This window comes from Acomys russatus, chromosome 27 (assembly GCF_903995435.1).
Source record: "Acomys russatus chromosome 27, mAcoRus1.1, whole genome shotgun sequence".
NCBI classification, from domain to species: domain Eukaryota; kingdom Metazoa; phylum Chordata; class Mammalia; order Rodentia; family Muridae; genus Acomys; species Acomys russatus.
Genome location: NC_067163.1, coordinates 26,111,206 through 26,134,724, shown reverse-complemented (window position 1 = coordinate 26,134,724; position 23,519 = coordinate 26,111,206). Strand labels below are relative to the sequence as shown.

At 44.9% G+C, this 23,519-nt stretch overlaps 1 protein-coding gene across 1 annotated transcript in view; it reads right to left on the bottom strand.

Annotated features, from left to right (window-relative positions):
- Positions 1-23,519, bottom strand: part of Prag1 (PEAK1 related, kinase-activating pseudokinase 1) — a 49,528-nt gene that overhangs the window by 5,483 nt on the left and 20,526 nt on the right. Inside the window, exons 3-4 of the mRNA XM_051169548.1 lie at positions 11,874-12,031; positions 2,214-2,971 (exon numbers count right to left, since the gene is read on the bottom strand). Coding sequence (XP_051025505.1) covers positions 2,214-2,971; positions 11,874-12,031 — 916 coding nt within the window. The remainder of the gene's footprint in view (positions 1-2,213; positions 2,972-11,873; positions 12,032-23,519) is intronic.

Here is a 23,519-nt window from a genome sequence, read left to right as displayed (position 1 = left end):
TCAGAAGCAAGGCTGCATTTGATTTGAGTGTCAGCTCCCTGCTTAACATGCAGAGATGAACTGAGCTCAGGGACACACACGCAGTTGGCAGCTGGGAAGGAGCCCAGCTCCCCCTCCCGTGGGCTCTCAGATGACTGTATTCCGTCTAGACTGCACTGCTAATGAAGTGGAACAGCTGCACGTGGCAAACGGCGCTCGCGGCTCCCCTCCCCCCACCACCACACCAGGCACATTTACAAAGTAATAATGCCTTTCTTAATTATAGTGCCGCATCCTGAGTAGTTGATGCTGTCCCCCAAACTTCGGTTTTTTTTTCCCCCTCATGGTTCAGTGAAATCGCACTTCTCCAGCACCATCAAATGGAAACCCTCTGGGACCCTTTTCACAGGAGATCAAGGCTTATCGTTAGGTTTCCCTCCTGGCTTAGACTCCTAATGCAATAAGGAGTAATGCTTGCGTCAACCATCCTCTGGGAACGCTGAACTCTGTGTTGTGTATTGGGAAACACTGGCTCTAGATCCCGAGCTACTTGACCCAATCACTCGTAGACCGGGAAAGATTCTCTGCCCAAGGTTTGAGCTCAGTGCTGGGCCTTCCCCTCTCTCCTTGTCATGAAATCTCATCACTTGCTTTGAGTTAAGTTTCTTCAAGACTGCCTGGGACGTCCAGGCTTAGCCCCGGGAAGCATGGTGGAGGACGAGTCATACACCGATTTCCCACACTCACAGAACTTTCTAAACTCTCCTTTATGCTAGCCTCTCCACTCAGGAAGTCCACATAGCAAGCTGGGCATTCAGCTCTCCTCAGGCGCCCTCTCCCCTTTAAGTGGTCCCCAATTTCAAACAGTTACACAGGTGACTGCCTTCTCTATGTTATACTGCTGCAAAGGCGGCAATACAAACTTGGTAGCAATTGTCTTTCAAAGGTGCTCTTTCCTGGGCTGGCAAGACACAAGCACCTTGAGATGCTCGTGGGGCCAGTGTAGAGCGTTTCTAGTCACAATGGGCACTCCATGACAGCTGAGCCACCGGGCTGGCTGGCGGTCAGGTAGACTGTTCAATGCATTTTCAACTTGCCATATTTGCAACTTTTAATGGGTATTTTGGGATATAGCTACAGTATAAATAATTATACTGTAGCTAATATAAAAGGAAACTATGGACCGTTTTCTTCTTTTAACTTCGGTTGGAGGTGGGGGCACAAAATTGTACTTACCCAGAACGTAGCTTCTGGCTTCAGACACGAAGTGACAATGAAATCCAAGAGCTCTTAACATAGAAACTCCTAGGGACAGCTGCCTTCTTCCTCCCCTCCTCTCCCTCCTCTCTCTTCCTTTCAGTGGCATTGGTGATTAAATCAGGCAGGCCTCAGGTATGCTAAGCAAGTGATTTACTACTGAGCTTGCTGGCTTACCCAGACTGGCCTTGAGCTCATAGGGTAGCGTAGGCAGGCTGTGAACGTTGGCCCTCTCTTACTTCTGCCTCAGGAGCAGCTGGGATCACCAAGCCTGGAAGTATTTTCTTGCTACCAGTGCCTACTCTCTTGGCCATAACCTGATCCAAGCCTTTTGTGAGGCTGATTCATCAACTGCATGGAGCAGCCTAGTAGTTGTCCCTGTACTGTCTTTACAGAGGGGTGGCTTCTAGGTGTACACAGCTCCCTTGAATATACTCATTAGGGCTCTCATCTGTCTTTTCTGGTGGTGCCGCGAGCTTCTTCAAAGGTAAAACCTCAAGTACGATTCACCACAATGGCACAGAATCTAACTGTAACAGTAAATACTGAGCAAGTGATGTCATCACCTACACTGTTCAGGACAATGCCTAAGTCTAATGTTCCAGCCTCCATCACTCAAAGAACAGGCATCTATCTTAATGGTCCACTTTGTCCCCAAATTGGATTATAAGCTCTATAAAGGAACCTCATATTCACATCTCTTATCTTCAGATCTCTGTGAAATACCTAGCACAGCGGAAAAACCTGCTGAATATTTGAATGAACTCTGGGCCACTAAAAGCCATTTTTTTCCTGTTGCAACTGGACCGAAACCAGAAGAGCACAGATCACATCTAGAAATCTTATGGCGCTACTTCCTAGGGCCTGGCAGAGAGTGAGATCACCAAGTACCAGGTATAAAAGGAAGCCTGGAGGTGTAGAGTGACTCTCCAGCACCAGCTAGTCAGACCACAGACGGGAAGCGGGGTGATACCTACTTTCACAGCGTAGGTGCTGCCAGGGTCCTCAGAGCAGGTGGCGCAGTAGTAAATGGCGTCTCCTGAGTCACAACAAGGCTTGTTGCATGTCAGCTTGAAGAGTGACCAGTTATTTTCGTTGAAGCGCAGTTCCTTTTTCTGGCCGCCCATGAAGAGGTCTTCACACTTGGTCACTAGGCGGGCCAGGGACTGTGTGTAGAGGCCCCCAAGCTTGGCATAGGTGCCCTCCTTGCTGCTGATGCTACTCAGCAGGCTGTGCAGCTGCAGCTGGGTGCTGCCGGAGGAGGCCTGGCTGGACACACTGAGCTGGGAAGACGAGGTGGAGGTGGCCGCTTTGCACTGTAGACTGGGGCTGCCACAGCCACCTTTGCTGCCTGCCAGCCCCAGAGCTGGGGCCCAGGGGCCACTGCTTTTGAAAGCTTTCTCCAAAGGCTCAGACGAGGAGAAGACTTGGTGAGAATGGTTCCCGGAGTTCAAGGAGTAGCCAAAAGGAGGCTCGTCGTGGGCACAAACATTGGTTTCTGAGTGGCTTAGGTTCAGCTTGGGACTTGTTGTCCGTGGTTTCGGAGAACCTTGGGTCCAGAAGAAGCCGTCAGGGGAAGAGGCTGCCCGGCTCACTATCTTTTTCTGGGGCAGAGGAGGAGGCTGCGCAGGACCACTCGGGGACACATCCTCCGTGGAGCCTGATGGGAAAGGGACAGGAGCAAAGAGCTTTTTCCCACTGACGGTGGGTGAGTGGGCAGGTTCATATGATGGACCTAGAAAAAAAAAAAGAGGAGAAATCATCAGGCTAGAGATCAATGCCACTGGTCCAGGTGCTGCGGGATTTTTTTTTTTTAAATTGTGCATTTCTTTCCTGTTTCCTTAGATGGTGTGTGCACCGTGAACAGCATGAGCGGTGCACACGGACAGTTGTGTACTTGTGCTTAGCACTAAGCACCTTTCATCAGCAGACTTCTCAGCCAGCAATCTCTCCTGAGATGTTCTAATAACCCAAGGAAATTTGCATGCATTGGAGCAAATAGTGTCCATTCTTTGGACTGCTGCCTTTTCTTTCACAGCTGGGAGAGATTCCACCTTCTTCATTCTTCTAAATATCAGTGTTATAATATTTTACCACAGGTAAATATCATAATTTAACTAGCCATCTCTTGATAAACACGTAGGACAGCCTAAAGCTTCCCAACAGTAAACTTGAATGCACATAGCTCGAGTCCACTTTTTTAAAAAGCCAGGTTTAAGAAAATCTTACTTACCAGAGTAAAATACTGTGATTCTTCCTCATTCTTTATATGTGTTTCTGTGATGTGTGCACATGTGTGTTTATATATGAATACACAAGGACACGTGTGTGCACATGGACGTGAAAGCCAAAGGTCAACTTTGGATGTCATTTCTCGGGTGCCATCTACCCTACATTTTGAGAGTGGGTCTCTGAACTGGCAGGAGAATCACCCATTAGGCTAGTAAACTGGCCAGGAAGTTCTAGGGACAAACCTATCTCTCTTTCTATGGCACTGGGATTATAGATGATGTCATTACACCTGGTGTGTGTGTGTGTGTGTGTGTGTGTGTGTGTGTGTGTGTGTGTGTAACATGAGTTCTAGAACTCAGGCTTTCACACTTGCACAGCATGACAAATACTTTAATGACTGTGCTATCTCTCCAGTTCAGACCTCAGCGTTTTAGTGTGCAGTTCTTCGGGCATTTATAAACACCTTTCTGATGTTAGAGAAAGGCAAGTCTATAGAAGTTTTAGAAATCAGAGGATCAAAAATTCAAAATCATCTTCGGCTATGTATTGAGTTCAAAGCTATCCCGTGCTACATGAGGCTCCTACCGAAAGATAAAAGAAAAGGAAACCAAATAGTAGACGTAGGGTATGGCATTCTGTTCTCCTGGCCCTCTCCTAGCCTGCAGTGGCCTTTGCTCTTGCTTCCTGGTTTATCACACAGCTGTTCAGGATCACAGCAGCTGTCCTTCCCACCTGGCCCCACTTAGCTAAAGGCGAGCAGGCTCAGTGAGGTGGGGGTGTTGGGGGTTCTTACTAACAAGGCTAAGTGAATGATTTATGTTCCTCCCAGGAGGCTTTGGGTAAATAAAAAGCAGTAGTGGCACAGTGGGGACCAGCAGGCTTTCCATGTCTAGGATAGTTAGTGTTTAGCAGGCTCAGCAGGTCTGGAGTCCTCGGTCTCCTGTCTCATGCTCCCCAGGGAAGTGGCTCAGCTCCCATGGAGTGGGTCAGTAATCTGGACAAAGTTTATGGTTCATCCTCTTCCTCTCCATTCTAGCAGGAGAAATGGGGGAAGGAAGGGGATTGCTTCCTCATATACTGGCTAGAAAAATCCAGGGGCATGACATCTGCCCTGTGAGACTGACTCCCCAAGCCCAGAAGGCTTATCAGTGATTGGTGGCTCACTTGAAGTGTGGACTTCATGTTTCCAAGTGGGCATTATGTATACACATATTTTCATTTTTAAAAAAATAAAAACAGGCCTAGAGAGATAGCTTAGGTGGTAAAGAGGGCTGAAGTTAAACTCTGGAACCCATGTAAAAAAGAAAGGCATGGTGGTACAAGCTTGAAATACCATCACTGGTGTTGAGAAGGGGAGACAGGCAGGTTTTCTAGGGCTTTCCCCATTTAGGCTACTAGGTCAGTTTCAGGTCAATGAGACTGTGCTTTAAACCTACAACAGCAGCAGCAGTAGCAACAACAACATGTGGTTGATACTTGAGGTGTTTTTTGTTTTTGTTTTTTAACCTTTTCACACATGTGCACATGTGTACACATGTCTATACCCGTGCAACCAGGTATAAAACCACACACGGTGAGAAGGCCCCATGGTGGAGCTGCAGACACCTCAGGGTTCTATAACCTCTCCATTGTAAATATACTTGGGCTGCTCTGAAATGGACGCTAAAGCACTGTCACCCCAGGGAGGAGAGAGGCCACCGATCCTGACATTTTCTTGATTCTTTCTCACACAACCCATTCTTCCACACTGCCCTGAACAGACAGCATCTATAGATGCTGAGTTGCCTAAGTTACTCTTCTCAGCAGCTGCTATGGTCTACACCCAGCAAAGCCGGAAGAGGACAAACGCACCCTGACACCCAAGACGCTGTCACAGTTCACAGGCAAACCATCAGTCCAGGAAAATCTGCCTAAAACGAAATCCTGAATGGCTTTGGCCAACGGCCAGAAAGACTCAAATTCAATGACGCATGAAACTAATCCTACCACATCATGGCATTGGACCACCATCTCCAAATTCTGGCTTACACTGAAGGGTAGGAAAGGCCGGGGAATTTTTCTGAGAACTAGGCAAGCACTCTGGGCTTGGGCTCCATTCTCAGCTGAGCAACTTCACATGTGAACTAAGAGGTTCTGAACACCATTTCCCAAGTTTTCCTTCCAGTCGCCAGCTCCACACACAACACACTCAGCAATGAGCACCCCAGCATCCCTTTCAGCGAGTGTACTTCTGACAAGAGAAAGCTCCTCTGGCAAGGAGCGTTTCCGTGGCATTCTGGGTGGATCTCACAAAGGCGGAGGGAGGGAGGGAGGGAGGGAGGATGTATACTAGTTTGGTGTCTTTATATTTAGAAAGCAAAGAAGAAGTCAGGATTTCAGTGGCTGGGAAAAACAGGTTAGTCCCTACTTTAGAATGCAGGGCAAAAGTTCAAATGCGGCAGCGTGAGTTCTACCTTATGATAGACTCTTCTCTTCTTGCTGGGTTTTAATAGGTACTTACTTCCACCATCTCTACAGCTGGGTTTGCAGAGAGCTGGGTTTACAGAGGAAGTGGTCAGCCGTGTTTTGAGCCATATGAGTGAGTGTTGTTTAGTTCTCTGTAGCTAGGCTGGAGCAGCCATGGATGCAGAAGGCACAGTCCTAATGAGACCTCCAAGCTCTGCACATCCGTGTTACCTACCGCCCCCAACTATAAGTAAAACAAAGCCAATTGGGTTTGTGTGTGTGTGTGTGTGTGTGTGTGTGTGTGTGTGTGTGTATGAAAAACTTGGAATAGTCTAGGGATTGAGACTTGCTAAGCAAACAGCTTGAAATATTTGTCCACTCACCAGTTCATATTTCTTAAGTACCTACCAAGGGTAAGACATCAGAAGCAAATCAGATGGAGAAAACTCCGCCTAGACCCTGCAGCCATTTGAGCCCCTCATTAGAGTTGAGGAAAGTGCAGCCAAGCTACCTGTGCAGGCACCTGTGCAGGCACCGTGTCATGTCACATAGGAAGAGGCAATCTGGGAGGTTTTTGCCAATCAATGGGTAAGGGAGGGGCTCAGGCCGTCTCCAGCCTCACCATTTCCCAGAGGGAAGTTGTGCAACTTCTCCTGGTTCCAGAATCCAACGAGGATTGATATCACATGGAAAAATAAAGGGCCTGAGCAGAGACTTTTCTTTCTTTCTTTCTTTCTTTCTTTCTTTCTTTCTTTCTTTCTTTCTTTCTTTCTTTCAAGGAATGCCTTGCCTTTCCAGGAGGATAATAAATATGGCTCCAATTGGAAGCATGCTATTAGCATTCTGCAGCTCTATGGAAAATGTGGCCTATGTGAGAAATCTCTCCAGACCATTCCAACATCCCAGCAAGCAACAAGCAAGGCCACAAAATGTGGTTTGCATGGAGAGAGAGGCACAGGTCTCAGTTTGGAAGACAGTCGCTATGCATTCTCTGCCAGCCCAAGCCCAGCCACGCCTCTGAGATTGGGGACAGTGAACCATTTGCGGTGACACAACCAGTAACGGTTTTCTTCTCAGGGCCTTACATTAAAACTTCACTCAAATCCTTTCTCCTATGTTGTTGGGAGACAGGTAAGCGGTCATTTTTAGAGGACAAATTTAGGACAACTATTTGAAATACATCTACATTTAACCACAGCAATTCTATTTTTTTTTTTAAGAATTTGTCTCGCAGATAGATATGCAAAACAAATCTCCCCAGTATGTGTCTCAGGATCCCACTTTAGATTTTTAACACAGCAACCTAATTATATATTCACCTGGTGGCTAGCAATGAAAAAAAAATAGACAGTGACTTTAAAAACTGAGGTACACTAAAGGTTCTGACTTGAAAGACTTCAAGTACAAAAAAAATGCATATAACTGAATTTTATGACACATTGATTCATAATAATGTAGAAAAAAAAGTGTTCAAAGTGGCAGTGGGCCCTGGGATGGAGTGTCAGGTGAGCGACTTTTCAATGCATAGTTCTCTGCATTGTTTGATATTTAATCATCGATGCATATGAGCTTACTGAAGCAATAGCTTAAAACTCTGTATAAAGAAAACAGTTTAAGATGAAGCCTCTTTGCTGGCACAGGAATTCAGGATGCTGAGACTAATTATCTATTTATTTTGCTTTTGTTTTTGTTTTTGTTTTTTGTTGAGACAGGACTTTGCTGTGTAATAGACACTGGCTGACCTGGACTCATTTTGTAGACCAGGCTAGCCTCGAACTCACAAAGATCCCCATCTCTGCCTCCGGAGTGCTGGGACTAAAGATGTGTGCCACTGCACCTAGATTTACTGAGATCATTTAAATGAAGTATATTTTCCTTTGGGATATACCTCCGTCCTTCAGCATCATTTGGGAAAGACTCTCTGACTCAATTCTTGATGGATTACCAACACGTGTTAGGACAAGTGACTTAGATAATGTATTGTACTGAACCTATGGATTTAAGATCAAGCAATCTAATAAACCTGTCTAATAGGGCACATGTTAAATTTAGGTAGACAGTTGCGGCTGCCTTTTTGCGGATCTTTTTGAAAAGTATGACCTCTTCTTTGCAGAGCTGGAGGTGATTGTGAAAAGGGGAACAAGTGCCTGCTGAAGGTCAGGCTGTCACTCTTTCTGACTGCAGTGTAATCTTTGGGGACTTCCTGTCTTTCTCCTTGACAGGCATTCCTACCCTTCCCCATCCCTTTCCTGCCTCCCTCTTCCTCCACAGCACTTATTGCATGTGTACCCCATGAAGAAAGTGACTGAGTACTTATTTCAGGGTGTTCAGCTTCTGCAATTGTACCCAGCACATAGTTTGTACCAAACATCTATCAAGTGAATGACAGAGCACGTATATAAACACACCCCCACACACACGTGTATATTTTTAAAAATTGGCATTATTGTGGAGAAAAACAAGCTACTAATGCCACAGTATTTAGTGACATTGCTCTAACTCTGGCTTCCTAGCTATAAAATAAGAGCCAGCAGTGCAGTTCCACCTCTCGTATCGGGTGAGCTTCTATGTGCACTGTATGGTTAGAGCTCTTTGCTCTGTTGTGTTGCGGGTGCTGGTTGGCTTCTGATAAACAGCAAATTCTAACCTTCGTCTGTTGAGTCACTCAGTCAAGTCAAAGAGGGAAACTGTCTTAATATAACGATAAGTCTGTGTTTATTTGTCTTTTGTTTTGTTGTAGTTGTTTTTGAGTCAGCGTCTCTTATAGGCTAGGCTGGCCTGGATTACCAAGCACATGGCTACAGATGACTTTGCACTCCTAATGCTTTTGCATTTTAGCCTATGACTTCACCGTCACAACTACCCAACCATTCTCTACAACAGACCCAACTTGACAACGGCATTTGTCCTTCCAGAACCAAACACAACCCAAACAACTGCTGAGATAGATGGCTTTGTCCTTTACTCAAGACTCTCTGCCTAAGAAACTGCTCCCACAGACAAAACATCCTAACAGATGGACTAGAAGGGATATGAGAGCTGATAAAGGTATAAAGTGGAAAGTTTTACAAAGATATTAAAAATACCACTTTTGTTACTTTAAAAATTTAGATAAACTCCTACTTTTAAAGTTTCACAGGTTTGAACTATATTCTCTTTGTTGTTGGAGTGGTGTTTTTGAGACAAGCCCTGGCTGTCTGGAACCTGATCTGTAGACCAGGCTTGGCCTTGAATTTAGAGATCTGCCTGCCTCTGCCTCCAACTGCTAGGATTAAAAGTATGAGCCACCACCAGGCCTTATATCCTTATGCAATTTAAATGTTTCTTCTGCTATTAAACCTGGACAGCAGATCTCTAACTTCGGCCACCAACCTTGATAAATTCCTGGCAACTTTACATAAACTATGGCTGTGATGGACTCTGGGGTGATTTTTTCCTCAACTCAGGCCACATCAGGGATGCAAATCACCAGGGAGCTATGCACGGCTTCCCCAGGGAGTTCTTGCTGCAGATAAATGCACAATTCAATGGTTTCTTCTGGCTTTCCGTAAGACACCGGCGAGGCTGACACTGAGCCTCCTTTCACACAACTTCAGCTTGAATGGATGCCTCGTCTTCTGACTCACAGCCTCAGTGTCTGTTCTAAATGTCAAAAAGTCAAGACGCACAAGTGGCTCAGTTACAAGATGAAAGCAGATAACTTTGGGGCCTGGAGGATGAGGGTTTTGTAAGAGCCTGAAAGTGCCAGAAGGGAGAGGATGGGGATGGGGTGTTGCATGCCTTAAATCCCAGCAATTGGGAGGCAAAGGGTCTAGGTGTTCGAGGCCAGCCTGGTCTACAAAGCAAGTCCAGGACAGGCAAGGCTACACAGAGAAACCCGGTCTTCAAAAACAAACAAACAAACAACCCAAAAGCAAGTAGACCTGATCCATGGCAGGAAGCCGAAGGAAGGATTTCTCTTGTCAGTTTCAAAGCTTAGCCCTGATTCAGACCCAAATGAGACCGCAGCAAGGAGAGAGAGAGGGGTGGGGTGGGGTGAGGGGAGGTCTACATACCTTGTTGATTGGTGGAACCTAAATTTTGAGGTTCTTGGCCACTGAACACCTGATTTGTGCAGGACGTTGTCTTTCCCCCTAATCTATACCCAGAACAGCTCATCAAGTGACTCTTGATTTCCCAGTGTGTACTGCTTCCTTGTGCCCTTGGCTCCTCTGGGTTGTTTTAGCACCTGAAAAATCCTTTGCTTCTCTGCTCCTACATCCTTCTTCTTTTTTTTTTTTTAACTTAAATAATTTATTCAGATTACATCTCAATCGCTGTCCCCTCACTTGTATCTGTTCCCCGCTCCTTTCCTTCCCCCTTTCACCCTATTCCTCTCCCCTAGGCCTGTGACGGAAGGGACCTCCGCCCCCACCATATGATCACAGCCTATCAGGTCTCATCCAGGTAGCTTGCTTCCCCTTCCTCTGAGTGCCACCAAGCCTCCCCACCAAGGGTGAGTGGTCAAATAGAGGACACCGGAGTTCATCATTGCTCTCCACACAACTATAGAGATACATCTCCATTCTTAATCACACTGTAGACAAGAACCAAACACCCATCTTCTCAAAAAACGAGTTCTGGAGTCCTCCCTCAACGTTCATTCTAGAACCCTTTATAAACTCTCATATTCCAGGACAATCTGACTTTCCTGTCTTACCCCATCTGCCCATGTGTCATCCATGTTTTAATCTTATCTTTCCCAGCTCTGAGAAGAGATTTATGGTGAAGCACTTCAGTCTGGTTCTCTTGAGGGGCGTGGTGTTCATGGCCCTCTTAGAACTGGCCAGGGTTCCCAAGCGAGTGCACTGGAGCTGGATGGCGTGGGGGCGTGGCTAAGCGAGTGCACTGGAGCTGGATGGCGTGGGGGCGTGGCTCAGATACCCAAGCTTTCGGGAATAATCTGCCTCATGGAGTTTAGGATGGGAAAAGGAAGGAGATAGGAGTCCAGAAGAGCTGCAGAAAAAGACAATCGTGTTTTTGCTACATTTCCCCTAAATAAGATGAATAGTTTCCTGTTTTTGAGTGCGCACTAACGGAGGTTTCTCATTAGCAAATTTATAATCCACATTCACCGACAGAAATGTGCCATGGATCCTCTACCTCAAAAATGCCCCTTGAGAAAAAGTACTTCCAGAAAAGGAGGAAGTCACACCAGCAGAGGTGCTAAGGCAGCCTAGAAGAGCAAGAGAGGACACACAGAGCATGCCCAAGGGGTGAAAGGTCATAAGCACTACCACCAAATCCACAAGTGCGGAAAACCTTGAGCTCCTTTTTAGGAAAGTGCCCAACAGGACATATCCACATATTATCGCTTCAATGGTTAATATAGAATAGGGATAGACAATGGCCATACAACGCCTTCGAGCTTTAGTTAATAAACATTTATGTAAATATATTGTATACTTGTATGCACGCGTGTGTATGCATGTAAATGAGACACCAAGACATCTGAGGTTCCAGGGACACCGGTGGACAGGAAGAACTATATGTAGCCAAGTTGTTACTTAGAGAATCAGGGGCCTTCCAATACGGTGTGTGTGTGTGTGTGTGTGTGTGTGTGTGTGTGTGTGTGTGTGTGATTGTGAGTGTGTATGATGTGTGTATATGGCCCAGCGCTGGGGATCTAAACTCAGGGTTTCACACTTGCATAGCAAACATTTCATCAACAGCACCATCTAGTAGACTCGCAACATATGTTTGGTTATAGCTTCCTTCTGCCCTGTCACCAAGGCTGGACAGGTCTAACATATAATGAGGTAGCTTGTCATGTATTTTTGAGGGAATAAACTTGACCAGCCCCTGGGTAAGAGTCAACTTCCTGAACAAAGCAGTGCCTTTCCAAATCCTGGTAGCTGACTGAGGTCTGGTTTGCAGCCTCCTTAGAATGTAAGACTGTTTGTCAAGGGCTGGTTGGTTACCTCCATCGCTGCAGGTCCTGGAGTCTGAGGTGAGGCTGTCCGTGGAGCCCGTGGTGAAGCTGACGTGGGCCCCTCTGAAGGACGGGCTGAGGCTTTCTGCAGAACTCTGGCTCACTTTTTCCAAGTCAGAGCTGCTCTTGTTCATCTTCAACAGGTGCCTGGAGAGGAAACAAACAATGGTCATGATTCAGTTGCTTTCCCCAGAGAGACCCTGCTGATTGATCATCCCCTTCCCCATGCTCCCAAAAGCCTGCTAACACCAGGAAGTTTAAAAAAAAAAAAAAAACCTAATTTTGGGCAGCAAGAACAGGGGTTCTTATGCACACAAATGGTAAGCATTTCCTGAGAGGAGCCAGGAGATGAGTCAATGAGTACAGAAAAACACCGAAGTCCTGCCTTGGGAGGAGCTGCCTTCATATCATTATATTAATATATTAGATACTATATTTGGTGAAATTGGCTGAGAAGGAAAAGAACGGAAACAGCCTCCACCAGTCCACTGTCTGATGGCGCATGGAGACGGAGCTGCCAAAATTGGATGGTTTCTGCAAGCCCTGGACTGAATTGCAAACTAGGGCTAAAACCATGAGCATTCTTGTCCCCGCAACCCCCTATCCCCCCCCCCATCCCCACCCCCGTACCCTACTGCCCGTGGCTCCAGCATCCTAGATTGCTCCTTGGACCCAAGGAAAAGTTTCATTTAAAATTTAACCTGATTTCCAGTGAAATGCTTAAACAGAACCAAATTAACCCTTAAGCCAAGCCTGCCCTTTGGCTTCCTATAAATGATTTGTTCTATCACTTAGATAGCAGCACCAGCCTATCAGAGAACACCAACAAGAAGAACAAAGGCCTTGCCTCAGAATAAGCGCACCAGTAGCAGGCAGAGTGTTCCTGTCACTGACCTCTCTTTCCTTCTTTCCAAGACACAGATGAGTACTCACTTGTCATCTGACATTTTTGCCTTGCAATGAGACACACCCACAGAGCCAGTGCAGCTCCTTCCCTGTTGGTGATAATCCCCATTTGCCTGACACTCCTTGATGGCGTCTTTGTCTCACTACAGAAAGCCCACAGTGCAGTACCTGCTGTAGGAACCATTCAGTGTGGTATTCAGGCAGCAGAACTGCCTCGCTTAAAGTCCATGACCTTACAGTCAGGAACTCAGAGGTGAATCTTTGTGGCTGGATTCTCTTGTTTTTAGTACAAAAGAGAAAGCTTGTTTGCCAACATAGAAAATGCTCTTCAGAAATCGTGCTATTTCCACTCTTGAGAGCCACATTAATGCTGTTTTAAAGCCTCCAAACATTAAGTGACCATGACAATATTGCTCTGAGTAAATTGTAACATTTTAGAGCCATTGTCAGGATCTGGGAAACAAAACAAGACCAAGAAATAAAAGATGAAAACAACAACCCCCTTCACACTATGGGAGTGATGATCTTTAAGCAAGATTAACAATACTTTTGTCTTAATCAGATCTTTCAGCAATGGCATTACACTTCTAGATTGTAATCAGCCTCCAAAGCTTGTATGTTGAAGGCTTTGGCCCTCTCAGCAGCAGAGTACAAAGGTGGGGACTTTGGGAGGTGACTGCATGATGGGGTCTCTGACATCATGGATGGGTGAATACATTTGTAAATTCAGATCTTAATGGGATTTGGGGAGGCAATGAGACTTTTAGAAGCTAAAGCCTGGTTGGAGGAAGCAGGTCATAGGGGACATGCCTTCGAAAGGTTTGTTTTGTCCCTAGTTCTTTCCCCCAGGCCACCATAAAGCGAGAAGCATTGCTCTGCATCCTGGTACCAACCATACTGCTGTGTCTTGGCCCAGACCTAGAAACAATGGATCTAAGTCATCACAGACTGAACCTTGTCCTCCTTAGGGTTGGTTTTCTCAAGTATTTAGTCACTATGATGGCTTTCTCAGAAGTCACCAGATGAAGCTCCCATAAGGACAACTCAGTGAAGGAGGAAAGGTGGAGTGAGAGCAGTTTTACTCCAAAGTAGTCTCTAGATTTGCCCAGTCCCCAGACCTAGACACTCAGGGGTGAGGGAGATAGCTCTGTGGTAAGAGCACTAGGTCCATAAGCATGAGGACTTGAGTTCAGATTCTATCACCTACATAGAAAGCCAGAGGGAGCTGTGGGAGGCAGAGACAGGTAGATCCTGGGAGCTTCCTGGCTATCCAGCCTAGCAGAAGGGGTGAGCTTCTGTTTCAGTGAGAGACTCTGTTTTGAGGGGATAAGGCAGAGAGCAATGGAGAAAGATACCTGATCTCCTCAGGCCTTCCCATGATTAAGTCTGCTCATGCACCTGTAGACAGACAGACAGGAAGGCAGGAGGGCAGGCAGACAGACAGATAGACACACAAATACATTTATTCACTCATATGTTGAGAAAGAGAGACAGACAGACAGACACACACACACACACACACATTTATTCACTCATATATTGAGAAAGAGCAAAATACAGAGAGACAGAGAGACAGACAGACACACACACACACACACAGAGAGAGAGAGAGAGAGAGAGAGAGAGAGAGAGAGAGAGAGAGAGAGAGAGAGAGAGAGAGAGAAAGAGAATCACTAATCACTAAGGGAGAAACTTCTTTTCTTTAGCGCCCTGATTCCTGAGCTGGCATGGTGCCCACTCCACACACTGAGGAAACACTTGATGAGATGTGTATAAATAAACAAATCTAAGAGACTCACAAATATGCTCAAGTGTGAACACACACATGGCAGGTGCACCAAAAAAAAAGGAGCTCTTGTGTATTGGATGCACAGAGGGATCTCCATTCAAAAGCAGAAGCAAGAATGATGTTTCAATACAAATCAGGACCAAGAGGGCATCAATACAAAGCATAGGCATGTTGTGGGCTCTGGCAGACACTTTTTAACTTATAACTTATCACCCATTGCTAAATTTTGTTATGTGATTCAGGAATTTCATTTATATCCATTTACAGGCTAGCTCACAATCTCTCTTTCATCTCTTTTTGTAAATATTAAATTAGAAGTACAAGATGAACTGAGTCTTTTTTTTCTTTTTTAATTATCTGATGTCATTTTTTAAAATAGTAGTGACATTATTAAACAGTGAGTTCTGGTAATCATAGGACCAAGATATGAAGAAAGTGTTTCTAATCTTGGGCAAGTAGATATAACTTAAATAAGAAAAGAAAATTAAATGTAGAGGAAAGGTTGAATAAATTTCAATGAAATTTTGAAAATTTCAAACTTCTGCATCATGGAAGGCACCATAGAGATAGAAAGTGAGAAGGTGAACCCTGGGGTGACCAAACTACATATTTGCAACCCTCACGTACCATAAAAAAAAAAAAAAAAAAATCAGTGTCCAGAATAGCCAAAGAAGGCCAAAGCCACCGATGACTCTATTTTGTACAAGGCAGTAGAGGACTGCAGAATAGCTCAGAGGGTAGGGTGAGTGCAGCCAAGGCTGGAGACCTGAGTTCGATTCCTGGAACTCACAAGGTAAAAGGAGAAAACTGACTCCCAAAAAGTGCCCTAGTGTACAATGGCAAGCACATGCCCATGCACATGTACAATAATAAGTTTTAAAACATCTTAAGGTGATATAGATGAACAAACAATTCATAAAAGAAGACTGGAGAAGTTATTCAACACACAAAAAGATGGTCAACCTCACTAAGTAAAAAGGCTGCAAATGAAATAAGCTCTCACTTTATCCAGCAGGACAAGCAATAACAGCCATTGTTTAAAGAGGCAGGAGAATGGGAGTTATATTGTTTGTGGGACCATAGATTAGTACAGAGACACACACACACAAACACACACACACACCACTAGCACCACCCCCACCGATGCCGCTGCCACCACCACTGATTTAACGCATCCTGAAAATTAATCCAGTATAACCCAGTGTCCACCTTGAGGCCACTTATCCTTAAGAGATGTTATTGAAATCACTAGCAGAGAATGGGTGGCTAAATCATTCTAGTGGCCATAAAAGTTTACTAGCCAAATAGCTCATTTCATCAAAGTAGAAATAACTAGAAAATATATACAGCGAGTCTTTGTGAAAGTTTATTTTAGAAAACTTTTGTTTCAGGTGCATGTTTATGTGTGTTGGAAAACAAATATTAGACAGTTTTGATGTGGTCCTGGGCTTTTACAAAGCTACTCCAGAATTCAGTCAGCCACCAGTTTTCCTTGAACAGTAAGTCGGTGGGTGCTTGAGGCTTTGTGACCATATGGGCTGTGACTGCTCACCTCGGCTGGAGTGTCAGGAAAACGGCCACTGCCACTGAAAAAGAGTGGGGAAGCTTTCCAATAAAACTTTCTTAGCCGGAGATGACAGTTACTGAGTCCTGTTCTAGGGGAGACTTCTCCAGCAGAAATATAAGTAAACTGTAGATGTAATTTAAAATTTTCTAGTAGTTACATTTAAAAGTATCAAAGAGGAGCATTACTGATTTTAATACTGTATTTTAGTGCAACAAAACCAAAAGTTTGTAATTTTAACAGGTAATGATTTTTTTTTTTTCTTTTTCTTTTTCTTTTGACAGGGACTTTATTAGCTCTGGTTGACCTGGCACTCGCTATATGGCCCATGTTGGTATTTAACTCTTGGCAATCCTCCTGCCTCAGTCTACCACGTGCTGAAGCTGCAGGCATGCAACCACCACACCCAGTTAGTACAAAAATTTTTTATTGAGCCACTTTACGTTCTTTTTTCATTCTAAGACTTCAAAATCTTCCATGTATTTTATGTTCACAGCACAATAGAAGTGTTACTTGTCCTTTAAACTAAGAGCCACTGTACTGTAGAGTGTATATTTAGAGAAACTCTCATTCATGTACAAGAATGTTCAGTACAAACAAGATCTCTCCATTAATAAACTAACACATAAATTGTGGTATGGTCTTCCAGTGGAGCAAAATATGTCTGTCAGAAACAAGTGAACGGGATTATGTGCGAACAAAAAAAGTTCTCAAGATGCTAAAGATTAAAAGCAGTTTGTATAAAGGCACAAGGACAGTGTGATACCACTTACAGACATTTTTAAAGCACACAGTAGACTTATTCTTTAAAGTCATCTAATAAAGTGTGAATGATGCTCATTGCCTTTAGACAACAGCTGCACTGGGTGGCAATGGAAAGCTGAAGTGAGAATAGGGAGACTGTTCCATGGGACCAGTTGAGTTTTACTCAAATAAACCTAGGGCTGAGGGAGGAGGTCACTGGTCAATCGTGCGCTGCTGTGTACCTGGGTTCCACCCCAACATCACACAAGTAAGCAAAGCCAACTGAAAACTGAAAACTGTTAATATTTGGAAATTCTTAGGGAAGACACCTGCATCCCAGCTTAATTCTTATTTGAATTTCACTGTATGCTTGAAATATTTGGTACACAGAAAAATGAATATTTCTCCTGAAGTTGGGGGGATCCTATTAGAGCCTGAATGGAAGTCAAGGACCCAGGAAGACCCAGAAGGGCATCATCCATCCAGCTCCCTGAGGAAACCAGAGGCTCAGTGATAATTGGTTCCCCCTCAAGAGAGTCTGTGGATGGAAAGTTGTGCTTCTCAGTTCTGGCTTGAGGTTGGTCATTAATCCTTCTGAATCTGGCCCACATAAAGGAGAAGTCTCACCTAGTGGACACAGAGCACATCATTTTTTTTCTGTAATTTCCGGATAAATTCTTCCCAGTGTGTGTGTGTGTGTGTGTGTGTGTGTGTGTATGTCTGAGGTACCCAGCAGAAGTAGAACTTGAGGTTTCTAAAGACCAGACTGCTGTTTCCCTGCCTGTAAATCTCAGAAACTTCACAGCCTATTCAATTCCTATCAGCAATTCAAATTCAAGAGGCCCTTGGAGTGCCTGAGTACACATGGGAAGATACCTCCTGATATACGCGGGGTGGGGGGGGGGGTTGCCGTTTGAAGAAAAACAAAACAGTAAAATGTTAGGAAGGGTCAGGGATACCATCAGTCGTGAATCCCCAGCCTGTGTATATGAGGCCTTGGCTTTCTTCTTCACTGCTGCACAATCGCATACCCAGCTGCCACACTCAGAAGTGACAATTCTCACTAAACAACATCAACGACTGCCAGCCTGGAGACCTGGGCCATCTGCCCTCTTTGAGGAGTGCCACTTTAATCAGCGTGTGAGCCAAACCACATCAGCTTTCTAAATGAAAGGCCAGGTTGCCATCAAAGCCCAGACTCACAAGCAAGATGGTTTTGATTCGTCAGTCTGTGCATGCAGTAGACTTCTTAAGACTCTCTGGAAAAAGCTTAAAGTCCCAAAGGTGGTCTGTGAACCTCAGAGAATGCCTTCTGTCAGATGTAAGGCCAAGTGACAACAGGAGCGAGCTAACAGTATATAACAAGGCTATACGTACTATGATAATTTGATTTGTTTTGATTTTCACAAAGCCAGTGCAAACCCTCTATAAAATGAAATTTGACGTCCCATGACTGAAAGAAGTGACTTCAACATATAAAACCCACATGTGCTAGACTTTTCTCTTTGGTGGGGAAATAGACCCCATGATGTCGGCTCCGTCCTCTGACACACAACCTATTCTTGCTCAGACTTCCTTTCCCCCCTCCCACTGTTGATTGTGTGCAGGGTCACGGCAGATGTGTGTGAAACACACAACTCGGTGGTACAGAGGCCTTTCACATCTCACTCTGCAGCTGCTACCCGGTACTTTGAGAATGGCTTTTCCCTCCATTGTCCTGAGAGAGTAAAGTTTTGCAAGAGCGGTCTCTATACTACACTGGGAGAAAGCTGAAAAGACAAAAAAAAAAGCAACCGGAAGAGGCATCTGCCAGACTTCCTCATTCATAGGGACAAGCCTCATCTAAAAATACCCTCTGAGCCCCCAGAATGAGAGCTTTCAGAGTGGCTGCAACCCTTCTCAGAGGCCATGTGCCAGCGTACAGCATGAGGCCACATCTCCAGCTTCACATGCCTACTAGAATCCGCTGGTGACAGCACAGTTCACAGTGTGATGGACGCCATTCTCTTGGCCGCATTTAGTTAGCTCTTCTACAGTTACCGAAGACCTTCCTGCCTCTTAGGCAAAGGTTTGAAAACACAACATCTGGGTTGGAGTTTGAAGCAAACTCTTTCAATTTTGACAAACACTCCACCAAGTGTAGACACAGATCACATCGATCTTTAAGTTTAGCAATAACTGGAAAAGACCTAACAAAAAAATGTAAAGACTAACATTTGTGTCCCAGAAGCAGAAACTACTTAAACATTTCAAAATCACCAGGTCAAGCACTGGTTTCCGATTCGAAGATTCGGCAAATGCCTCAAAGAACAAGGAAAAGCTCTTACCATCCTAGCCTCCAGCCTGAGGTGCTGTCCTCATCGGGGTGACCTCATGAGCCCCGTGACAGGCCAGCCAGTGACTTCAGGGTTGCATGGAGCAACCTTTGAGGCGAAGGGCCAGCCCCGGAGGCAGTCCGGAGTGCTTTCTTAGGCTGTCGCTGTCGTGAGTCCCCAGCTCCAGGCTCTGCCTCCCTCAGTTCCTCTTTGACTTTTCTATAAAATGCACTTCCTGCGGGAGCACAGGAAAGCAGGGACGGCTCTGCTGCTGGCCTGCGCCTTCCTTTAATCACCAATTGTCTTATTTGGCGGGCTCTAAAAATACATTACGTGTCTCTACTTAATTCCTAGTGCCGAGAGCCTCTCTCTCTCTCTTTGTGTGTCTCTTTCTCTCTGCCTCTGTCTCTGTCTCTCTCTGAAAGTTAGGTTTGCTTGGTGAATAGGAACACCTCTCTTTGTGCCTCTCTCAGAGGTCCAAGTTAACTGAAAACATTCGGCTTGCTGTCTGTCTGCAGTGGCCGATTGACAGGCTCCCTGACCTCACACACGCATCGCCTACTCTTTGCTGAGTGTTGCCTTGACAGCTGCAAGATGCAACAGGGAGTGCAACTAACCTGATTCCTGTTCTTCAACAAACCCACCAACGGTAGCTATCTCTCAAGCTCTTCAGGGAAACTGCAAGCCACATCTGCAGACAGTCTTGCAATTCTGACTCAAGCACATTCCCGGGACAGCTGAACGCAGAGCCCCACACCGAGTGCCCAGAGGCACGCTTTCTCTTGCTTGCCATATTTTTGTCACTTGCATGTGACAGAAAAACAACTCACAGGCTTTCTTTGACAACATTATTTGAAAATATTCTCCTTTAGTGTCTACATACATATTAGACAACCCACCAGGAGGGATAGAAGCCTGATGGGACGGAACAAGTCTGTAACCCAGTGCTGGGCAGGGGCAGGGGCAGCCGGAAACAGGTGGATTCCGGAGCTTGAAATCCATCTAGTGACCCCCACCGGTTGCATATGAGACAGCCTACATGTTAGATATTTATACTGAGATTCACAACAGTAGCAAAATTACAGTTAGGGAGTAGCAACAAAGTAATGTTATGGTGGTGGTGGGGGGGGAGGGATCAGCACAACATGAAGAGCTGTGGTAAAGGCTGAGAACCACTGCTCATCAGTTGGATGAGAAATGTCTCCCACCCCCACCCCACCGGCTCATGTACTCAACACTCCATCCTCAGTTGGTGAAGCTTTTTTGGGAAGGCCCGGAAGGTGTGGCCTAGTTTGGGAAATATGTCACTGGAGGCAGGCTTTGAGAGTTTAAATACTCATGCCATCTCCAGTTTGCCTGCTCTGCTACAGGCTTATGGCTCAAGATAAGAGCCCTCAGCTTCCTGCTCCTGCCCTCCAGCCTGCAGCCTGCTGCTTCCTGCTTCTAAACCTGCCATTAGGGGCTTTAACCCTCTGGAACCATAAGCTAAATTAACCTTTTTCCCCTATAAGTCTCCTTGATCATGGTGTTTTAACATAGCAACAGAGGAGTAACTAATAAAGGTAAGCTCTAGGTTCAGTGAGAAACTCTATAATAATAATAACAATAATAATAATAATAATAATAGTAGTAGTAGTAGTAATAGTAATGATAATAATAAACAACTATATAATATAATAATAAACAATAATAATAACAATTATAATAAGTAAAAGAGGAAGGCTTTTAAGAAGTATTGACCACTGGTGGGCACACATGCACACTCTACCCCCCTCCACACCCACATACAACCTCATATACCCACATACCCCCCACACAGACAAATCTATGCCCCCAACACCCACATACAAAGAGGAATACCATCATTTGGGCAACATAACTACCCCTTCCCCTTACAGATTCCTTCTTCAAACAAAATTCATTTTCTCCTGACCACCAAAGTGCCCAGTAATTCTTTCCTTACTCCCTGTCCAGGCAGAGGAACTCCTCCGCTTTCCCCTTCAAGGCCTCCACCCTTAGGTGAGCTCGGGGCTTTACTTATTTATCTGCAACCCCTCCCCCACTTCCCCACCCCCACATTCTAGCCTTCTCTGGCAGCCCGTCTCTCTGGAATGCACACACTGAACCGAGTGAATCACCTCACTGGGCATATCTGTCTAAAGCTAGTTAGGTTATTCTGCCTGTTTCATCACATGAAACTAGAGTGTTACCACGCCCACACCGCAGGGCATGCTGGGAGAGAATGGCTGGTAAATACTTCTTGACTCAGTTTGTCTGCCTCGGTTTCAACATCTCCCTGACATCTGGGAGAAGAAACGCTTTCCTTAAGAAGGAATTACCCTTGCTTAGCAAAACATGCATGAGGCAGGAAGGCTGAGCAACTTTTGATTGAAGGAGGGAAAGTTTCTCCTACCTACAAAATGCAACAGTCTTAAAATAACCTGCATTCAGATGCATTGTATAGTCCTTTTCCTCAAAAAAGATGAGGAATTAGGCCGGCAACAAACCTAAAAAGAATTTGTTATTATTGTCATTGGTGCTTTTATCTATCTGTACATCCATCCATCTATTCATCCATCTTTCTTATCTATCTATCTATCTATCTATCTATCTATCTATCTATCTATCTATCAATTTTAAAGACAGGGTCTCCCATATTCCAAGCTGGCTTTAAACTCTACATAACTGATAATGATGACCTTGAACTTCTTCTGATTATCTACCCTCTTTGTGTGGTTTTGGTGAAGATGTTCTAAGAGTTATTTTTGCAAGTACGATCTGAAAGGACTCAGGGGACGCGACTGCATTAGGGTACTTTTCACACTCACTTATTTGCATGTATAAGTATAGAAAATCGGTTTTGTCTGTGGTCAAATGACATCCCCACAGTGCAGGCTTGTTCACTTGTATATGGAACAAGTGCCCTCATCATTCTCAGGAGATTTTACAACCTTAAAGACCCGTTGGCTCAATTTTGGTATTGGGCGCAAACCATTTAAAAGTAAGAACAACTTTTTAAAAAATGAAAATAAAACCATAATTAATTCAAGAGAAACCATGATAGTGTAAAATGCACATTTAATCTTTGTTCTGATTTCCCTGATACCCAGCTCCTGAAACTCTTAGGCTCCAAAATGCTAAGTATCTTTTTATGTACTAATGAGTTGGCTGATGGCTGACAGCATGTAGAGGAGTTATAACATGGAAGCTCATCACAAGACAGATGCCCAGAGCAGGATGAGGGAGTTGGGACTTTAAGCCATACTCCAGGGAGTGCAGAGGGGCAGAAGGTTCAATTAATCAGTAATAGGGAGTGGTTTAATCAACCATGTCTGCATATCATAAAAGCCTCTATCCACCCAAGGGACACAGCTTAAGACACTTCTGGAGAACTGGACACATCTGTTTCCTGGGAGTGGTACCCCAGAAAGGACACAGGAGTTCCACACAACAACCATGTACCTTGATGTATTTATCACTCCACTTGGCATTAATCAGTTGCTTTGGGGGGATCTTTTATAATAAACCTGTAAATATATCTAGTCCCTGAGTTGCTATCATAAATCAATCAAGCCCAAGGAAGGAATTATGGGAGCCCAATTTACAGTTCTGTCAGAAACACAGGTGAAACAACCTGAGTTTGTCATAGGATCTGAAAGAGGGCAGAGACAACCGGGGACTAAGACCTTTAAGTTTGGAAGTTGACAACTTATCCAGACAAAAAGTGACAGGACAAGGACGGATGAGAGGGTTATCATAATTAATAATAATTATTAATTAGGAATTTCCTCTGCATAACTAACTGTTTAATGTATATGGAAAGGCCTCAACATGTTTGATCATAGAAGTCTTCTGTGTGTATTGGGCAAAGCATCTGGACTATCACCCACAGACTCAGTGTGCACCCACAAATTTTTATGCTGACATTCCCCAGCACAGCCATGTCCAGAGATGCACCTTTAAGAATAGATTGGACCGATACCTCTGACCTCGTTGGTGTGTTAACCCACTCGTGGGTCCGTCACCTGAGACAGTACTGTGAGGCAGGGCTAAGTTTAGCAGTTGGAGCCGAAAGCGTATGTTTGTCCACAGACCCTTCCTTGCTATCACTTTGCTTCCTGGCTAACAGGAGGAGAGCCAGCTCCTTAGCCATGACGTTCTGAATTATGTCAGACCCAAAGTAAAGGAGCTAACTGACCATCTTCAGCACGTTCTGAACCGCACTCCCTCTGCTGAGGTTGTTTTCTGAGGTGTTTTGCCATTGACAGTAAGCTGGCTAGCATACCGCTAGTCTCAGAGAAACACACGTACAAGGCA